This window comes from Dasypus novemcinctus, chromosome 11 (assembly GCF_030445035.2).
Source record: "Dasypus novemcinctus isolate mDasNov1 chromosome 11, mDasNov1.1.hap2, whole genome shotgun sequence".
In the NCBI taxonomy this organism is placed as follows: Eukaryota; Metazoa; Chordata; class Mammalia; order Cingulata; family Dasypodidae; genus Dasypus; species Dasypus novemcinctus.
The window spans coordinates 2,548,541-2,570,399 of NC_080683.1; the positions used below are offsets into that span (position 1 = coordinate 2,548,541).

At 39.4% G+C, this 21,859-nt stretch overlaps 1 protein-coding gene across 19 annotated transcripts in view; it reads right to left on the bottom strand.

Annotated features, from left to right (window-relative positions):
- Positions 1-7,884: 7,884 nt before the first annotated feature.
- LOC101418824 (zinc finger protein 596-like) overlaps positions 7,885-21,859 on the bottom strand; it is an 85,098-nt gene continuing 71,123 nt past the window's right edge. For all 19 annotated transcript variants that reach the window (XM_058306448.2, XM_058306446.2, XM_058306450.2 and 16 more), the window contains 2 exons: positions 14,752-14,831; positions 7,885-14,320 (listed from right to left, as the gene is read on the bottom strand). In XM_058306448.2, coding sequence (XP_058162431.1) covers positions 12,986-14,320; positions 14,752-14,831 — 1,415 coding nt within the window. In that variant the 3' untranslated portion in view covers positions 7,885-12,985. The remainder of the gene's footprint in view (positions 14,321-14,751; positions 14,832-21,859) is intronic.

A 21,859-nucleotide genomic window follows, 5' to 3' on the forward strand; every position in this document is an offset into this window, starting at 1 on the left:
ATATCTGATCGGAGACTTATATTCTGCATATACAAAGAACTCCTATATCTCAAAAATAAAAAGACAACCCATTTTAAAAATGGGAAAACAATAAAAACAGACACTTCTCCAAAGAAGAACTACAAATGGCAAAAAAAAAAAAGCACATAAAAATGCTCCAAATCTCTAGCTATTAGGGAAATGTAAATCAAAACTACAATGAGATACTATCTTTCTCCCATAAAATTGTCAGCTATGGAAAAAACAGAAGACTACAAATGCTGGAGAGGATGTCGAGGAATGGGAACCCTCATCCACTGCTGGTGGGAATGCAGAAGGATCCAGCCATTCTGGAGGACAGTTTGGCAGTTTCTCAAAAAACAAGATATAGATTTGCCATATGACCCAGCAATTCCACTGCTGGGTATATACCCAGTAGAACTGAAAACAAGGACACAAACAAATATATGCACACCAATGTTCATAGCAGCATTGTTCACTGTTGCCAAAAGTTGGAATCAACCCAAATGCCCATCAACAGATGAATGGATAAATAAAATGTGGTATATACATACAATGGAATACTACTCAGCTTTAAGAACGAATACACTACAAACACATGTGATAACATGGATGAATCTTGAGAACCTTATGTTTAGTAATGCAACCCAGGCTTTGAAGGACAAATACTACATGACCTCAATGATATGAAAGAAGTAAACCAAGCTGCCTCAGAGAGCTAGAGACTGGATGATAGGCTTAAAGGAATTTGGGGGTACAGGAAGGTTGTGAGCTGACACCTACCTGGGTGAAGTCTGTGATAAGCTCGAGGTAAGTATTTGTACAGGTAAGGGATAAAATGGGGGGCATAGGGATACCTTTGGGTGGGGCTTTGTGAACTTGAGGGGGGCTAGGAATGGGAGGATGGGTAATATTGCCCAAGAAATTAGGGGGACAGTGGGGGAATATATGAACATAGGAGATTGTCAGGTATTTGGTTGAGAGTATAATGTTGAGAAAACTTTTTCAAAAATATAGTAAGGAAGGTTACATGTTTAAAATGCTTAAAGGGGAGAATCTGACACAGGACAGGCTTCTAAGGAGTGTGTGAGTGCTCATTTTGTGATGGTGGGTTATATCATTGGATGGAGACTCATACAATGAGAGTAAAGGTATACCCATATCCTGGGGAGGACTGACGTTCTCAAATAGAGGGAAATTGTGGCTCCCAATGTGTTAGGGCAGTCAAGCATGTCAAGCTCTTGGCACTGCTGCTAGTATCTCTGAAGATGGCCCTTCAAGCAATGAAGATTGATTGTCACTGTGGGCCCTGAGGGGAGGGGAAAAGATGAATAGATGGAATCAATATAATTGTGGGGTAATGGAAGTGTTCCACCTGATTATGCAAGGATGGATATAGGACATGTTAAATTACACCAAAAATGTATAGGGGCCTATAGGCTAAAATGTAAATCATAATGTAAAACATAAGATAACTAAAAATTTAGAAAATTTTATAGCCTAAAATATAAACCACAATGTAAACCCAAGTGTTACCTTGTTTGAAAGCTATTGTCTCAATATCTGTACATCAGTTGCAGTAAATATAGTATGAACATGTTAAAAGATTATTGCTGGGGAAGGGACAAATTGTTGGATATGTGGGAGTACCGTACATTGTACATATGAATTACTGTGATCTAATACTTTTGTGAAGATAAGCTTAATAATTAGGGGGAAAAAGAAAGGATGTAGACACTGAGGAAAAGACAGAAGAAATTGCCTTGCCAATTTGCACACAGGGCAACACTTATTGCAGTGATGGAAGGCAAAACATCAAAAACAAAGTTTTTGCATTTTTAAATTTTCTGATACCCCAATTTATTTTTACCTCAATTTTTCTAAATTAATATGTATTCTATATCTAACTTTAAACTCATCACTATATTCCATTTTACTATTAATGGAACCTGGCAATATATTGGGCTTCATTTTTGAAGAAGTTTTGGATCACAGAGAGGTTCAACAATGGCAGGGAAGGAATACTGGTGCAGGATGTTATTGACGGGGGACACATGGTTGGCAGGGAGTTCTCCAGGGCATATATCCAGGGTTCATAAAAATGTTGGATATTTTCATTGTGGATTCAATTAAAAACAACAACTGAGGGAGTGCTGAGTTCCTAGCCAGGGGAGCTCTATCACAGTCCCTAAAGGAACATCAACAATCCCCCAAGTGCAATGGCAAAGACCAAAAAAGAAGGAAGGTCCAACAATGAGCCATTGATACTAATGAATATGCTTGTAAGCCTGTGCTCCTGAAATAAGAACAAGGCATAGAGCTGCAGGATGCCTAAGAGTTACCTCCTGAGAGCCTCCATGTTGCTCAAATGTGGCCAGTCTTGAAGCCAAACTCAGCATGTAAATGTGTTGCCTTCCCCCCAGTGTGGGACATGACTCCTGGGGATGAGCCTCCCTGGCAACAAGGGATTACTAGCAGTACGAATTGATGATGTAACTAGAAAATGACCTTGAATAAAAGGGTCAACTCAGACCAGCAGAATATCTCAGTCTACATATATTACTAGGAGTTAAAAATGCTTTTTTACCTGAATAAAAGAGGGAAATAGAAAGGACAAAGGAGTTTATATGGCTACAAGTCTCCAAAAAGAACTGGGAGGTTATCAGAGAGGTCACCGTTATGCACACCTCAGCAGAGTCCTAGAGAGAGATAAAGTAGATACAACCTCAGGTATTGGTTCTTCTTAGGGCTACAGAGACCCACAGGTTCTATGGTCATGGCAGATGGAGTTCAGTGCCATGTCATTTGGCCCTACTTTGGAGTTTGTGTTTCTGTGTGATGGAGCTGGACTCAGATGTGGTCTTTTTCCATAAGCCTCTCCTGTAACTTTTAACGGATCTGTAGTTGGTGCTGGGATTTAGTGTATACCCAGGGGACCTGAATCTCTGGACTGACCATGTGATAGCCAGGCCATGAGCCTCAACAGACTTGCAACTCCTACACTCTGGTTTATTGGACTTACCCCACTCAGCTAACATGGAGGTGAAGAAAGTCAACCACCACCCCAGGGAGCCAAGAGTGCCTACAACTCAAAGCAGGAGAAATGCATCCAGCATCCATGTGGAATCTAAGCCCCGTCTTGACATAGATGTGGAGTGCACACAACCATTCTAAGGTCCATAGGATGGAGGAATAGAGTATGGATTAGAGTGTACTTACTAATATTCTATATATGAACTATTGTGATTAGTAATCGAAGAAAATGTGGCATTGGTGTGGAAAAAATGGCCACGGTGGCTGCTGGGAGCAGGAAGTGGGAGAAAGAGATGTGACGTGGGGGTATTTTTGGGGGTTGGAGTTGTCCTGATTTGTGCTGCAGGGACAGTTACTGGACATTGTATGTCCTCCCATGGCCCACTGGGTGGACTGTGGGAGAGTGTGGGCTATGGTACGGACCATTGACCACGAGGTGCAGTGGTGCTCAGAGATGTATTCACCAAGTGCAATGAATGTCTCATGATGATGGAGGAGGTTGTTGTTATGGGTGGAGGAGTGGGGTGAGGGTGGTGAGGGATACATGGGGACCTCATATTTTTTTTAATGTAACATTAAAAAAATAAAGAAAAAATATATAATAAGGAAGGGTACCTGTTTAAGATGCTTAAGGGGAGGCATCTGACACAGGGCAACTTCTAGGGAGTGTGTGAGTGCTCATTTTGTCAGAGTGGGTTATATCTTTGTGTGGAGACCCATACAATGAGAGTGAAGGTACATCCACATCCTGGGGAGGACTAATGATCTCAAACAGAGGGACTTGTTTCTCTCAAGAGAATTGGTGGCTCCCAATGGGTTAGGGCATTCGAGTTTGTCAAGGCCTCAACTTTGTTGCAAGTATCTCTGATATGGTCCTTCAAGTAATGAAGACTGATTGTGACTATGGGCCCTGAGGGGAAGGGCAAAGAGGTATTGAATAGATGGACTCAGTGTAACTGTGGGGCAATGGAAGTGTTCCACAAGATCACGCAATGATGGATATAGGACGTGTTAAATTACACCAAAAATGTATAAAAGTCTATAGGCTAAAACGTAAGCCATAATGTAAAACATAAGATAACCAAAAATTTAGAAAATTGTAGTTTAAAATATAAACCATAATGTAAACCCAAATGGAACTATGTTTGAAGGCTATTGTCTCAATATCTATACACCAGCTGAAGTAAATATAATATGAACATGTAAAAAGATCATTGCTGGGGAAGGGACAAAGGGTTTGATAGTGGATATGTGGGAGTACCCTATATTGTATATGTGAATTCTGTGATCTAAAACTTTTGTGAAGACAAAATCAATAAGTAGAAAAAAAAAGAGAGGATGTGGATATTGAAGAATAAATGGAGATTGCCTTCCACTGTACATACAGGGCAACACCTATGGCAGTGATGGGGGGCAAGACATCAAAAACAAAGCTTTTGCATGTTTTCATTCTTTGATACCCCAATTTACTTCTGCTTTACTTAATTTTTCTAAATTAGTATGTATTCTATATCTAACCTTTAAACCATCATTATATTCCATTTTACTAATTTTTTAAAAGATTTATTTATTTCTTCCCCCCCCCCCCCCCCCCGTTTGTCTATTCTTTCTGTCTATTTGCTGCATCTTCTTGGTCCGCTTCTGTTGTCAGCGGCATGGGAATCTGTGTTTCTTTTTGTTGCATCATCTTGTTGTGTCAGTTCTCCATGTGTGTGGTACCATTCCTGGGCAGGCTGCACTTTCTTTCACACTGGGTGGCACTCCTTATGGGGCGCGCTCCTTGTGCATGGGGCTCGCCTATGTGGGGGACACCCCAGCATGGCATGGCACTCCTTGTGCGCATCAGCACTGCGCATGGGCCAGCTCCACAAGGGTCAAGGAGGCCCAGGGTTTGAACTGTGGACCTCCCATGTGGTAGACGGACGCCCTAACCACTGGGCCAAGTCTGCTGCCTCCATTTTACTATTAATGGAACCTGGCAATATATTAGGCTTCATTTTTAAAGAAGTTTTGGACCACAGAGAGGTTCAATTATGGCAGGTGAGGAACACTGGTGTGGGTGTTATTGATAGGGGGCACACAGTTGGGAGGGAGTTCTCCAGGGCATTTATACAGGGTACATAGAAAAGTTTGGATATTTTCAGAGTGGTTTCAGTTAAAAACAACAACTGAGGGAGTGCTGAGTTCCTAGCCAGGGGAGCTCTATCACATTCCCCAATGGGACAGCAACAATCCCCCAAGTGCAACGGCAAAGACCAACAAAGAAGGATGGTCCAACAATGAGCCCTTGATACTGATGGCTACAATTATGAGCCTGTGTGCCTGAAATATGAACTAGGCCTAGAGCTACAGAGTGTCTGAGAGTTACCTCCTGAGAGCCTCCATGTTGCTCAAATGTGGCCAGTCTCGAAGCCAAACTCAGCATGTAAAATGCATTGCCTTCCCCCCAGGGTGGGACATGACTCCCGGGTATGAGCCTCCCTGGTGCTGAGGGATTACTACCAAGCACCAGCTGATGACATAACTAAAAAAAGACCTTGAATAAAAGAGTCAACTCAGACCAGCAGAATATCTCAGCCTACATGTAATGTCAGGTGTTAAAAACTGCTTTTTGACTTTGGATAAAAGGGGCAAATGGAAAGGTTAAATGAGTTTATATGGCTATGAGTCTCCAGAAAAGAGTTGAGAGGACATCAGAGGGGTAATGCTTATGCATGCCTCAGCAGGGTCCCAGAGACAGCCAAAGTACATAGAAGCATAGGTACTGGTGCTCCTGAGGGCTACAGAGACCTGCAGGTTCTATGGTCATGACAGATGGCTCTGGAGTTCAGTACCATGTCAGTTGCCCTACTTTGGAGTTTGTGTTTCTGAGTGTGATGGAGTTGGACTCAGATATCACCTTTCTACACATGCCTCTTCTGTTCCTTTTACTAGATCTGTGGTTGGCACTGGGGTTGGTGTATACTCAGGAGACCTGAATCTCTGGACTGTGCATGTGACTGCCAGGCACTGAGCCTCAGCAGACTTGCAACTTCTACGTCTCATTTATTTGACTTACCCTGGCCAGCTAACAGGGAGGTGAAGGTTAACTACTACACCAGGGAGCCAAAAGCACCTACAATTGCAAGCAGGAGAATTGCATCCATCATCCATGGGGAATCTAAGCCCCCTCTCAATATAGAGGGGGAGTGGACATAACCATCCATGCCACAATGATGAAAGAGGTTGTTAATGTGAGAGGAGAGGGGTGAGGGGACTGGGGGGTATTGAACAGAGTCTGGTGAACCCTCACTGTCTCTTACCCCTCCAGGTTCTTACTGGAGGTTTTGGTGTTTGAGGGCAGAAGGCATTGACTTAATAACTGCCATTTTACCAGCTGACAATGTGCTTGAGGGTTATCAGATGCTGGCATTTCCACCTGTGTCAAGGAAATGGAACCTGATGTGTGGCCCTGTGTGAGGAACGTGTTTGGATCATCTTTCAGGACTGGCTTAGAAGAGGGTGTGAGGTGGCCACCGGGTGAACTTGTGCCTTCTCCTGGTTCATCTTAGAGGCAGAATGTGGATTCAGGGACTCCATGATAAAGTCTAAGCTTTAGAAAAGGGAAGGGCAGGCAGGTAGGAGGGGATGGATGAGACCGGGACAAACCAGGCAAACCAGGGCAGCTACCAGGGAAACTGATCCAAGATGATGGAGAAAGGAGAGGGGAGTAGCACTGAACAGCGGGTAGGGGCCTGAGTGCCTAGGAACCAAAAGGAGCCAGAGGGAGAAGCCAGCAGAGGCAGTGAGAATAGCGTTGGGAGTGGCTCCCCTTGTGACGGGCTGGGAGGGACTGACAGGCACAGAGGTGGGCAGGGAGCACTGGGGCAAGGACAGAGATCTGAAGGGTGGAAAAGGGCAGGGCCATCTCCTGAGAGATGAGGCATCAGGAAATGTAATGAGACCCACGTAGGCCATGGTGTAAACGGGCACAGCTGAAGGGAAGAATAGGGAGTTGGGGTAAAACAAGGGGAGCAGCAGTGTTGGGAGCATTGAGACATGGAGCATGGAGGTCACAGCATTTCAGGAAGGTGAGAGGTCTAAGTGTCTTCCTAAGTGGCATGAACCTGGGAGAGGAGAGAACTTGGGTGACTTGAGGCATGGGGGCCTGGGGCCAATTTGGGGAGAGGCAAAGGCAGATGGAGAAGAGAACCCCAGTGAGGACAGGGGGCTTCTCTATATCTTTGTGGTGGGGGAGGGGATCAGAGGCTGATGGTGAAGCTGGGAGACGTCAGTGGCTGAGGGGCAGATGAGCTGAGTGAGGCAGGAGCAGAAAGGAGGGCAAAGCAATTAAAAAGGAACTGGCGAACAAATGAAGTTTAGTGAATGGAGCTCTAGAGGTCGGGTCAAGGCCATAGAAGAGGGAACTCACAAGAGGTAAACTGAAGCAGGGGAGCAGGATGCCATGGAAGGAACAGGGAAAGGAGGTGGGTGCTGACAGAAGGGCAGAAACTAAAGGATGCAGGCCAGGCTGAGGGGACCTTGTGGGATGGGTCTGAGGTGAGAAACAGGGTGAGGGATTCCTTGAAGTGCCGAGGTACTGGGGTAAGACTGCTGGGAGGGAGGGGGAAATTAGGAGAAACCGGTGGCTGAGGGGCAAACTAAGCTGTCTGGGGTGAACTGAGGCAAATGCTGGGGAAGGTGCAAGGAGTAGAAAGGGCCAGAAGGGTGGGGGCCATGGGAGGCTATGATTGACTGGGGCAAGCTCAGTGCACAAGAACTGAGGCCAGGTTCATGGATACAGAGATGCCAAGAGAGAAAAGGAGAGCTAAGCCCAGGACAGAGAAACCAACTGAACGTAGCATCCAGAAATTACAGAAAATATTTTATTTCTTTGAAGATATGAAGATATTTGTGACATATTACATACAATCAAGTGATGGCTCTACTTATATTCTTTAATATTCATCTTTTCATTAGATAAGAGTTGATAGTCACTTTTAGCAAATCTACACAGAAGTATTGCCACAGCTTTCACTGAGCCTGATTTTGCCATAAAATTATGATTTATAAAATGACATGCTTCCCAACATACTAAAATTTCAGTAAGCTATTCATCATTAAGATTGCATATGACGTGACACATTACCAACTTTAGCAATTATAAGTAGATTTGAAGTTAAAAAAAATATTTAGCCAAAAATTTAGAAAATAGACATAATTATAAAAACTATGTCATTTAAGCTCATTATAAGGTATTAAGTTTACCTTTCAGATGATTCAGAATAATGAATCTAAATATTTTCACTTCAATATAACTAGCGCTCAAAGAATATTGTTTTAAAATTAATAGTATATAAAGCATGAAGCTTTTAGTTTGGTGGGTAGCGGACAGAAATAACAGCCCCGAAATAAGGCTATGCCTAAATCCCCAGCACCTGTGAACATATTACCTTAAATAACAAAAGGAAGTTTGTAGATATGATGAAAGGCACAGACTGTGAAGTGCAGAGATTTACTTGGGTAATTTTTTCTGTAGACCAAATAGGACCACATGAGTTCTTAGAAAGCTCAGAACTTTCCCTGGCTGAGAAATGAGACAAGACGAGGAGAGATTTGAAGAGTGAGATGAGATTGACACACAGTTGCTGACTTTGAAGATGCAAGAAGGTGCCACAAGCCAGAGAATATGAGTGATATTTAGAAGCTTGGTATGGCCCTCAGCTGACATCCAGCAAAGAAATGGGTGTCTCAGTCCAGAAGTCAAAAGGAACTGAATTCTGCCAACAATCTGAAAGAGGTTTAACATCAGGTAGATTTACATGGCCTTGCATGTCTAACCAAATTTCTTACAGTGGCTAAATAATAAAAACTCACTCAAACTTCAGTTAAAAGAAGTTATACGAAAAAACATCATTCTGAAAGAAGTTATAATTTACCTATCTTGAGGAAAATGTGCCCTTCATATATTCTCATTCTCTACATCTAATCCAAAAGAAAAACATCAATCAACAGAATGAAAATGGACTTGTTACAGGTAGATTATATAGAAAGTTAAATATATTGTAGAAAGTGAGGACAGTCACTTCTCCCAATGACCCAGCAATAAACCCTGTGCTTAGAGGTTGTAGCTTGGCTCCTAGGATGGGCTGATAAATATGGGTTCACTTTTTTCTTAGAAGCTCCTGGAAATAAAAAGACATTTCCTGGCAGAGGGTGACATACTGGAACATTCCTTCCTATTTGCCCACAGCATTCTGTTAACATTCACCAGAGACTTCTTGGCCAACTGTATGCATTATAGTGCCTGGTATTCCCCTGGGGTTACATCTGTTCCTGATGGGAAGGGAGCCAGGCCCCTTGCCTACAGTAGTTGAAAGGGGTGTGCATAGACCATCTCCTTTCATCAGCCGTGGAGTGGGACCAACAAACCGTAGGGAACCAAATCCCACTAATGAAACTGAACTTTGTTTCTTCTCTCTGGGAGTAACTGTGCCATCCAGTGCCTGTGTAAATCATGTTTTCTTGGTGTCCCCACACTTGCATGGACTCTGCTATCTTTCATGAGGTGAGACACTTCCCATATAGGTGGTAATAGGTATGCCCCAACAGTTTGTGTGCCAACAAAGCACTTGATAAGGATTCATTAATACAGTCATCCCAGGGAGGTGCCAGCTCCCTGGGGTGTAACAGGCCAAGATGCTAGTCTCCCTCTAGCTGCATGAGTACAAGTGAGATTTAAGCAATCTCCATGTCAACAGTGACAAAATGGTGTGGTGAATGGGGATAGAGATGTAGGAGGTGGATCCCAGAAAGAGTAGGCAACTATATCCTGGCTGCTGACCACTTGCACACTCCCATGCCACCTACTCCACAGGGTCTCAAAAGGTTTCAAAAGACTGCCAAGGCGAGTTTGGGACACTACAGGGAGCTCCATCTTGTCAGGGCTGCTTTAAGGTCAAAAGTTAGGCTTACCAGAATCACCCCATCATTGCTTAAAATGGAACTGTCAAAATGATTTTCCTGAAGGTGAAATATATTAATTAAAAGACAGATATGGGCAAAAGACAGGAGTTTCAGACGGCTTGATTAATACATGTTCAATGAGTGGATATTACAGACGCAGATGTCTCCTGGGGAAGGTAACAATTGAGCCCCTGCTGCAGAGCATTTTTGCCTGCATGGAGCAGCAAAACCAACAGGAGACAGGGAGACAAACCCATGCCACCCAGTCTGGGAGGTTGGGAGCATGGAAGCAATATTCCCAACAGTGGCAGACTTCCCCAAAAGTAAAATCCTCTGAGAGACTGTTCATGAGGTCATAAATGCCCATTAGGTAAAGGAAAGACATTTAGCTACATCATCTCACTTTTCGTCAGGATGTGAATGAGATGGTCCTGCCTTGGAAGACATTGGAGGCATTAATGAAACAAGGGCCTACCCAGGGGCAGACCCCCATATCCTTTCTATTGACCCCAGTGACAACAGGCAGTGAAGTGGCAGAAAAGTCCACAATGTTCTGCTTTGGGTTTGAATCAGAAGCACAGAATCAGCCATTTTCACTGACGCAGCACAGAAAGAGAAGCCCAGGAATGGGAAGCCATGCTAGAAAGGCCAGAAAGAGAACACAAAGACCTACCAAGGGAAGAAAAAGGAGGGGGCAGGTTGGCCCATCTAAGAGCACAATGTGGTTTTGCTTACCAAAGCAGAGGAGAGACAAAGCAGACATGGATGGAATCCCTACAGAAAAACTGCCATTATGGGGCAGAAGATCGTTCGCTTAAGTAAGAGATTAAGGTGCTACTACGTGCCATAACAGAGCAGGAACAGGGCTCTCATACCTGGAAAGGTTTAGAATTCTGCAGAGCTGCTCAATGAGCCCCAGGTGTACCCCAGAAGAGGAACATACAGATTGCTAAGGTTTCCTTGTGCACAGACCAGGGCAGAAGGAAGACCTTTTTGTGAGCAATGAGTCAGATAGGAAGGATGTTTCCATCACCCTAATTCTTACTCCCTTTAAAAAGAATGGTTAGGGATAGAGCTAAATATTTTGGGTCCCTGCCAGGGATCCTAACCCCAATATCTCCCATTATGGTGGATGGGGAAAGAGGGGTGCACATCATCAGTCTCTTTGATACGGGTGTCTAAGTGGCAAAAAATCCAGGCCTCTGTAGAGAAGTCAATACAGTGGATGACAAAAGAATGGTATGGCTTGGTTCATGGAGGAATCTGCAAAACTAAGACAGTTTTGCCATAGGGAAAAAAAATGAAACAAAACACTGTAGACACATACTGTGGATGTGGGACAGAAATTCTCATTCATAATGGCTTGGAGAACTTTTGCAAAATGTTCAGTTATCTGGACCCCAGGCAGATGTAGGTACCTCATTACAGCACAAGTGATCCAAGAGGCACACTACCAATTAATAGTGGTGCGAGAGGACATTGGTAGGGAGAACTCAAATAATAACTAGATAAAAGCCATCTGGAAGAACTACGTGGTGACTCCATCAAAAGGTATTTGGGTACTGAACATGGCAGTGTAAAGAAAACAAGGCATTGGAATGTATGTTGGGAAATATTCAGCTTTGAAGGAGTGCAGGATCAGGAGTTCCCTGTTTAGGCTACAAATGCAAAATCCTAATCTCAGTATAACCAACCACTATTTCCCCACTAGAATGCACTCCCCAAAGCACTCCACAGGGGTGATTTGTGGCCTGGGCTGCAGTAGTATGAACAGAAAAGGCCCATAACTCCAAACTGGAGATGATGCAGGTGTCTTCCTTCTGAAATTTGGACATTCTAAAAACTGGACACTCTCCTATGCCTTTAATGTACTTTCATGTCCTCACTTGATGTTATCTCTATGTTCTCACCGATAAAACCTTTTTGTAATAAAACACTAATGCATGGAATGACACAGTGATGCATTCTTGATTCTGGGGAATTCTCTAGCTAATGAACCCACAATTCTCCATGACTGAACTGTTTTATCCTAAATAGTTTCCTTTTCAATTTCTGAAATTTGATGACAATATTAAATGGTATTTTAAGAGAAATATTTATGTACCATAGCCTCTACTACTGAAGTGTGTGTTTACCCTTGTGACTGTTTTTATTCTTGACATAAATACATTTTACTAAGGTAACAATTTTGTGTTCTAAATGTTTGCTTTAACATTCAAAGTTATTTTCTGATTGGTTTGTTCTTAGAACCGCATAAAAACAAAATTAAAATGTAACTAACATTTGATTCTCAGCGACGAAATCTGTTGCTTACATATATGCAAGTACCGATGTCTTGAATTACTCTCAAATATTAGTTCTTACAAAATTCATCACTCAACATATCAGTGTCATTTCACAATTCTGTATTGTTATCCCATATGGTTTAAATATTAAGACATTGGCACTTTGCCGAATTGTGTGCTAATGGGTCCATGTAAAATACTTTATTTTCCATTGAATTTTCTGATGTGAAATCCAGCCCAGGATTTTCCTAAATTGAATTTAGGATTGTTTCCACAGCTTAAGAATATTAATGCTAAGGAATGAATGATCACCAAAGACATGCCTTTATTCATGACACTGTTAAGGGTTGTATGCAGTGTGAATTCTCATTTGCCCTACAAATGTCACTATATGTATAAATGATTGCGTGATTTTTCTTGAACATCTCTAGCATGAATTATCTGGCACTCCCTCAAGGGACTTCATCCTCTTGTAAAGACTGGTTTCTCTATCAGTTGGAGGAGTGGATGAAGTCTCTTCCATTTTTGTTACGTTTATATTGAGTTTTCCAACATTGTACATCAGCACACCATCTACTATACGCTTTGCTGCATAGGTTACATTTATATCAATATTCTCCAGTGTGAACTGGCTTAAATTGATGAAGAATCACAATGACTAAGGGCTCTTCCAGATTGACCAGTGTTTCTTCAGCATTTGATTTCTCTCCTATGTTTAAAGGTTAAGTCAAGGACTGAACTCTAGGCTTTCCCACATAGATGACATTCATAAGGTTCTCGCCAGTGTGAGTTCTCTCATGTCGTCTAAGGCTAGGATAATGGACAAAGACTTTCCCACACAGATAACATTCATAAGGTTTCTCTCCAGTGTGACTTCTCTCATGTTGTCTCAAGAGAGAAGACCAAGTGAAGGCTTTCCCACATAGATGACATTCATAGGGCTTCTCTCCACTGTGAATTTTCTCATGTTGTTTCAGGCCAGAACAACTAGGGAAGGCTTTCCCACATTGAGGACATTCATAGGTTTTCTCTCCAGTGTGAGTCCTCTCATGTCGTCTAATGGCAGAATAATGGGCAAAGACTTTCCCACATAAATGACATTCATAAGGTTTCTCTCCAGTGTGAGTCCTCTCATGTTCTCTCAGGCCAGAACAACAAGGGAAGGCTTTCCCACAGAGATGACACTCATAGGGTTTCTCTCCAGTGTGAATCCTTTCATGTCGCCTAAGAGCAGAATAATGGGCAAAGACTTTCCCACATAGATGACATTTATAAGGTTTCTCTCCAGTGTGACTTCTCTCATGTTGTCTCAAGAGAGAAGACCAAGTAAAGGCTTTCCCACATAGATGACATTCATAGGGCTTCTCTCTACTGTGAATTTTCCCATGTTGTTTCAGGCCAGAACAACTAAGGAAGGCTTTCCCACATTGATGACACTCATAGGTTTTCTCTCCATTGTGAGTCTTCTCGTGTCGCTTAAGGCTAGGATAATGGACAAAGGCTTTCTCACACAGATGACATTTGTAAAGTTTCTCTCCAGTGTGACTTCTCTCATGTTGTCTCAGGCCAGAACAGCAAGGGAAGGCTTTCCCACATAGATGACATTCATAAGGCTTCTCTCCACTGTGAGTTCTTTCATGTTGTCTCAGGCCAGAACAACTTGAGAAGGCTTTCCCACATACATGACATTCATAGGGTTTCTCTCCAGTGTGAGTCCTCTCATGTCGTCTAAGGCTAGGATAATGGGTGAAGGTTTTCCCACATAGATGACATTCATACGGTTTCTCTCCTGGGTGAGTTCCATTGTAATGTGTAAGGCCAGAGCTCTGAATAAATGATTTATCAATTTGATGACATTCATATGATTTACTTCTATGGCGAATTTGCTTTTGTTGATTTAAAGATGACTGGTAACTGAGGGCTTTTCCAAATAGATCGCTGAAGTAGGGTTTCTTTCCCTTGTGAGTTGACGTAATTTCAGTCACTCTGGATATGTGGGTAAAATCTCGCAAATTACTACGTGTAATGCCATTCTTTTGAGTATGAGATTTCTGCTTCTGGGAAGTAGATAACAAACCGTTTATTTCATAAAAATCCATTCATATACATATGAATTCGACCCAATTATTCAGTGACAATCTCCAATTAAAATCTTTCCCATGTTAGCTAACATACCATGTTATTCCCCTTCATGCACAGAGATTTTCTCTTTTGCAGCATCCAACTGCAGCACTAGCTAATCAATTTTGGAAGACTTTATAATGTTTCAAAGATTAGGCATATGAGCCATGTTTATGCAATTATCTTTTCATAAAAACCCAGGTTATACTTTTGTGCTCAAGTTAGTTTTACCCTAAATTCAAATGATCCAGACATTTTCAGGAGTAACACTTAAAACCACTTACAGGTAAGTGATTATATTGAATTCATAATTCATTCCACTCCCAAGTATCTATTTGGAAGACCATGGCAGAGCTATGAAACTTACCAGTAACAAGAAGGTAAGTGTGTCTTTCCAGCAGGTATGTTGCATGGACAGCAATTGTTTTTTAATACCACTTTCTCTGCCTGAAACAATTTAAACAAAACCAAAAAACAATCAGTAGACTGGCATTAAGGAAATTAAAATATTGAAAAGTCCCACATAGCCTTATATTTGTATGAAATATGACACTTATCTAGGAAAGAATAGCAAATTAAGGAATACTCTAAGTAGTAGAAAACTATTCAACATTGACAATTACAAAATATTTTCAAAATTAAAATAAAAGAAAAATTATTAAAATGCTGTATGTTGTCTTCAAGATCTTCTGGTAGGTGGTAGTTTCTTAAACCATACATAAAAAGTATGAGCAATAAAAGAAAAAATAAATAAGACTTCCTCAAAATTAAAAACTTTTGCACCTCAAAGGACTTTGTCCAACAGGTGAAAAGGCAGCCAACTCAATGGGAGAAAATATTTGTTAGTCACATATTCAATAAAGATTTAATATCCACGATATATAAAGATATCATATAAGTCAGCAATAAAATGACAAACTACCTGATTAAAAAAAGGGCAAAGACTTGAAGACAGCTGTCCAAGGAAGAAATAAAATGGCAAAGAAACACATTTTAAAAATGTTAACTAGTGATTAGGAAATGCAAATCAAAACTACAATGAGATATCATTTCACACCTACTAGACTGGCCACCATTAAAAAGTCAGAAAACTGTAAATGTTAGAGAGGATGTGGAGAGATAGGAATGGTTATTCATTGCTGATGGGAATGTAGAATGGTACAACCACTGTGGAAGACTGCTGGGCAGTTCCTAAGGAAGTTGAATAGACTTGCCATGTGACCTGGCAATACCACTGCTAAGTACATACCCAGAAGAACTGAGACACAAACAGACATCTGCACACTGATGTTCATTGCAGTGTTTACAATAGCCAAAAGCTGGAAACAACCCAGGTGTCCATCAACTGATGAATGGGTAAACAAACTGTGTTGTATACACATGATGGAATACTGTGCAGCAGTAAGAAGAAATGAAATTATGAAGCATATGATAACATGGATGAACCGGGAGGACATTATGTTGAGTGACACAAGCCAGACACAAAAGGACCAATACTGTATGACTGCACTATTATGAACTAAATAAACTCATGGAATTAATAATTAGATTATAGGTCACTAGAAAATAGAATGAGGGTAGAGAATGGAAAGCTGATGGTTAATCTGTAGAGAACTGGTTAGTAGGTTGTTTGTAAATCTTTGGAAATGAATGGAATTGTTGAGAGCACATTGTGCTGTTTGTGACTAGCACAGCTATTATATGGATATGACAGAAGTTAAAAGGGAAAGCCTAGGGACAGTGATATTACTAAAAGAAGAGCTAAAAAATAGAACTCAGGACTGTATATCATAGTGAAACCTCATGGAAAATACAAATATGGGTGATATTGCAGATATAAAACTGTTTTTACAAAAATAAATACAAATAAACTAGAGAGAAGGAAACAGAATGGCAGCTATATATGGCAGGGGAAGCATAGAGAGATTGAGAGGTGATGAGTTTTGGTTGATTGGTTTGCTTTTGTCTTTTAGTATTAATATTGTTGCTGGAATAATGAAGATGTCCCAGGAATGATTGGACAGATGAATGCACAACTATGTTATTGTATCAAATGCCACTGACATAAACTTTGGATGGATTTATGCTTTATTATTATGTATCAATAAAACTGATTTTAAAAAGAAAATGGAGATGATTTCTTCTTAAATTTACTGAACTCTCTATAATAAAGATTTAAAGCATTGTATTATATCAAAGAAGAACAGCCTTTTAAAATAATTATGGTACTTTAATTTATATATATTTTAATCAAAATCACAGTACATTAGCAGACTGCCAAGATTTGAAATATCCCCCTTAGAATTTACTTTTCTTTCATAGATTCCTGTGGTGATCAACAATGATAATTAGAAATTTCTGAGATAGCTTGAGGCCTTTGTTTTTAAAGTATGCTCTAAGATTCTTTCTAATTCGATCCTTACATTGCTAATGTCTCTTCTTTCAGTTGTCTTTTTAATTAATTTTGTTTTTTCCCCAGAAACAATGATAACTTATTATATAAAAATTCAAATACATATATGTTGGAAACTGAGGCATGGTGGTCTCGCAAAGGGAGACGTGCTGTTTCCATGGCTATGCTTTTAACATAGGAATGCAGCAATTAAGCCTTTCAAGTCAACAGGATAGAGCTGTCCGAGGCAGGAGAAATATGAGCAAACATACTTGTAGTTTGAAAGGAATATTAAATCTTTGTACTTTGAGATAAGTTCTTTAATTTACAAGTCTTTTTAATGTGTAATTACACTGCTTGTTATCGCGATAGTTTGAATATATATAATGCCACATGTAGAAAATACAGACCCTCTGATCCCAGTTCTCTCTTTCTTTCTTTGCTTCACTCTCTCTTTCTCTCTTTCATTCCCGATACCCTTCAGGTCCAAATCTCCAATAGCTGGCGCCCAACGTGGGGCCCAAAGGAGTTAGTGGGGCTTCCAAATCAGTATCAGGAACCGCGGAAAAGACCTCATCGAGGGTCGTGTGTGACGTCCAAAGCAGAGTGACTTGAATCTTCAAGATTAAGTAAGTAAGTAACATTTCCATGAAGTCATCAGGGTAATGGGTAATCAAATGGGACGTGTGGAAGCATATTTCCAAGTGTTAAAAACTTTACTGAAAGCTAGTGGGGTGCCTGTAAAAAGTTGTAAGTTAATAGAATTGTTTGCTTTAATACAAAAGTATTGTGGTTGGTTTCAGCCTCAGGGGCATAATGTTTTAAATTTGCAAAAGTGGAAACGTGTAATGAAAGCTTTACGAAGAGTATATCAAAGAGGGGAATCCATTCCTTTATCTGTGTGGGCTTTGTGCTAGCAAATTGCTGCTTCCTTAGATCCTTTACAATCAGATGCTTTACCCTATATTAATAAGATAGTTGTTATTGAGGAACTCCATTCCTCAAACACCTTTAATGCCCTGTTTATTGCACAGATCTCAACAAGGGGATCTGGAGGCCATGCAATTATTATCAGCTTTTCTGGTTATATTACGACCAACTCCATCAGATGCTAATAATCCTCAGGGAGGTGTTGAGTTCCATCTTGAACCAATACCTTTTAAACTATTGAAAGATTTAAAACAGGTAAAAATACTAAATAAAGTCCTTGTTAGTGAAATCAGGCTTGTAAGAAAACTCTCTGTTAAAGTGTTAGCTAAGATAAGGAAACTATTCTGGCAGCAATTTTGCAAACCCTCTGCTGTCTACATGACAATGTAGATGTGGGCTAGTGGGAATTAATAGAGTTAAGCCATTGGAAAAAGAGAAAAACATGGCAACTTTGGTGTTCTGTTTTGTTTCCATGCTAATTCTGATTTGGCCTATTTAACCAAGATAGTAAAATTAGTACAAAATTTGTATCAAGGTTTAAAAAGGAATTTTCAGTTTTAAATCAGTAGTTTACTCCTGGACTTCAAGTCTCAGTAGAGTCTTATAGAGTAGTAATCCAAAAATGTGTGTTAACCGTCTGTCTAAACTACTAAATAAGAGCTTAACTACATTTATGCTGCTCAAGTTATCTTAACTGATTGCTGATAACTAATAAAAATGTTTCCAAGTACAAGCTTGCATGTTACAGGCAACATGGATTCCAAAAGAAATCTTAAAAAGTGAAATCTAAGATGTGATATAACGGAGAACTTAAAAACAGCTATGCCAAAAAAGTAAGAATTATGAGTTAATTGTAAGCTGTATGTTTCTGTTAATGTGTTATAATTGTTTTGTGTCTATCCGTTCAGTGTCAGTGTATATTTTGATACTTCCGGATGGTAATATAAATTAATAAAAATTTTAAAAAGAGCTCTATTCAAATGGCCAAAAATTAAATAAGCACTTATATTAATACTTAAGTTTAAATGTTAATAAAATCTCTACAATGATAAAAATTGTAAGTCTCGATTAACAAAATTACTATAAGTCTTTTTATAAAAAGTTGTTCTTGCCTAGATTGAAATGAAGTCTATTTTTCTTCACAGGATAAAATGAAGGATGTAAAACTTAAATGAATATTAAAGAAGATTAAAAGTTTGTGGAAATGCTGACTGAAATTTAATAAGTTTTTTCAAAAAAGCATGTTTTGTCCTAAAATAGGATGGCTAATTTTCATAAAACTCATGGGACCTAAATGAAGGCAGCAAGTTGTAGAAGGTATTGTGGTAACTTTAAGTAAGGGAATGTGTTCTGTGAAAGTAAAATTTGTCTTAAAATAATATAATTATAGTCCATATGGTTATAAATAATTATAAGAAGTTTAATAAAGCATTGTTTAAATTATTTAAATGGCTAATTCCAAAAGGTCATTATTAAACAAACCTGAATTAATAATAATAATAATAAAAGGTAATTTTATAACAGGAAAACATGTCAACGGCCAACCTCCCCTGCCAACTTGCTTCTAGGGGGCTGTTTCTGGTATTGCATGCTACAAAGTATTTAAAGTAAAGAAAATTTCGTTATTTTAACAAGTTTTAGTGTTGATAATTATACGTTGTAAGAAGTTTGCCTGGTAACTTACGTGTGTGGGCTATATGGAATGTGTTTTTATTGTTAAGGAAACAGGAGATGATTTTGTCCTAAGATAAAATGATTAATTATTGGAAAAGAGTAGAGTGTGAGACAAAACCTGAATGAACTGAAAGTGTAAAAGGTTCGTGGAAAAGAAATTTTTATGATTAAAGTTAAATAAAATTTGATGGGTCTATCTATATAATTTTAAAAGGTTTAATATCAAGTAGTATACTAATGCAAAGTTTAAAATTTTGTTCTTTCTCCAAGTCTCTTAAGTCACTAGTCTGTTTTGGTAAAAGTTTCCTGAATAATCAGTATACAAAAAAAGTCTGTTTTATCAAAATAGCTGCTTGTGCTTTAACCTCATTATTTCCTCGTTGTTCCAAGAAGGAAATGTCTTATCTCTTTTAAAGGAACATAACGATCAAACCTGCTTTCTCAAAATCAAATCCTGAAAAGTAGCCTTTTATTCCAAACTAATTATAAGAGATTTGTTCTCTTACCTTGAAAGAAAAATTAAAGTAATAGTTAAGTTCATTTAATATGTTGTAAGTCAAATGGAAGGTGTTTAAAAGTGTTATAAAATTAACAGGTTTTTTTTTTCTTTAACCGTCTGTTAATTAAAGTTGTATGAGTAAAAGGTTCCTATGAATGCTTAATAGTGTATAGTTACCAATATTTCAGCATAATATTAAAGAGAAGTACAATGTGGTTAATTATGGTTTTAATTATTATAAAAAGGTATGTTTCACAGAAACAACCTCTTATCATAAATTAAAATAACAACACTGTAGTATGCAGCAGTCCCAAATACTGCTAGTTTGTTGCAAGAAGTTAATGTCCAGCTGTGTTGCTATCACTTTCTTTTAAAACTTGCTAAGACTTTCTTTAGTGTCTTCTTAGACAAATCAAGCCAGCTGCATTCCTCTATCTGTGGAAAACCCAACAATGGACTTTTGCAATGGTTTTCAGGGCTATGTGCATAGCCCAACCATCTCTCCTGGTATGGTGATAATAATCTGGCTGAAACCCTACTGATGACGTTAACCAGTAATCCTTTTTTTTTCAGAATTAAAAGAAACATCAGAGACAATATCTTAAGAGCCTAAACTAGGCAAACAATTGGAACAAAAGCTGCATAGTCCCTGCTGCTCTATCAGATTTTTAAATGTTGCTTGGTTGGGTAAGATAAAACTATACTTTCTGCTGTAATTAATAAAGTACAATGTTTTGTCATGTTAATAGAATTTATAATATTGTTAAAATACTAAAAATCTTTCATCTCTCATTTAGCTCAAATATTAAAACCATTGTATGTATTAACTGAGAAAAGTCCTTCACAGAAGTAAGAAAACCTCCAGCAAGCTGCTTTAAATAATAATAAAAGGAAAGTAAATTATGGACATTAACTTAGCCTATGAATTGGATGTGGCAAGCACCAATATTGGTTTTGGGTGGAGTTTGTGGAAAAGGCAAATCTAAACAAGTACCCCTTGGGTCTTAATCACAATTCTGGAAGGAGGTCAAAAATGCAATATAAAAAAGCAATTGTGTGCAGCATAGGAGGTCCTGCTAAAAGTGAAAGATTTAACCCAATAGTGTCTGGTCACTCTGAAAACTGCCATCCCTATCCAGGGGTGGAGTGCAAATACTAAAAGCAAGACAGAAGTGATGGACTACTGTAAATCACCCTCAGATCTATGAAAAAACATCCGGGATACCTGCTAGTAGTAACAGGGGACTGTCATGTCCCTGCCACTTCTCTAACATCCCTTTTAGGACTGTTGATGCAAATGCCTTTGTGAAGATCCAGGGCCCTACCACTGAAACCTGAGAAAAGGCAAAGTGGCTCCACTGAAAAGGTGAACATCGATGAGCCACGGCCAGAAGAAGAAAAGGCCTCTTGATACAGGTGAGAATGGTGCAGATTTGGCAGTTGTCTCCTGAAAGTCAATTATTGCTACATAAGAATTCGTGAAACAGACTAAATGCTTTATTGGACTGTTTATTATAAGCATTTTGGGACTGACTGGAATCATTACAGCTGCTGCTACTGCTGTGGTAGCTTTAAATAATTGAGTTAATGATTAAGAATTGGCTGTTTTGCATATGGGAGATCAATTGTATAATTTAAACTTGTTAAGGGGATTAAAATATGATTGGAATGAAAACAACTTTTGTATTACTCCTCTTGCCTATAATTCATCTGCTATAGAATGGAGAACAATTAAGAATCATTTGCTAGGCCATAAAAGTAATATCTCTTTGGAAATAATTGAATTACAAAGAAAAATATTAGAAATGTCTCAAAATCAAATTCATGTGGCCAATGATAAGGATATTTTTTCAGACATGATTTCACTTATTACAAAATTTAACCCAGTTAATTGGAAATCACAGCATTTCCTGTCAGCTTTAGGAATAGGGCTAATCATATTTGTTCTGCTGCTCATGATTTTCACCTGTTCCGGACTGT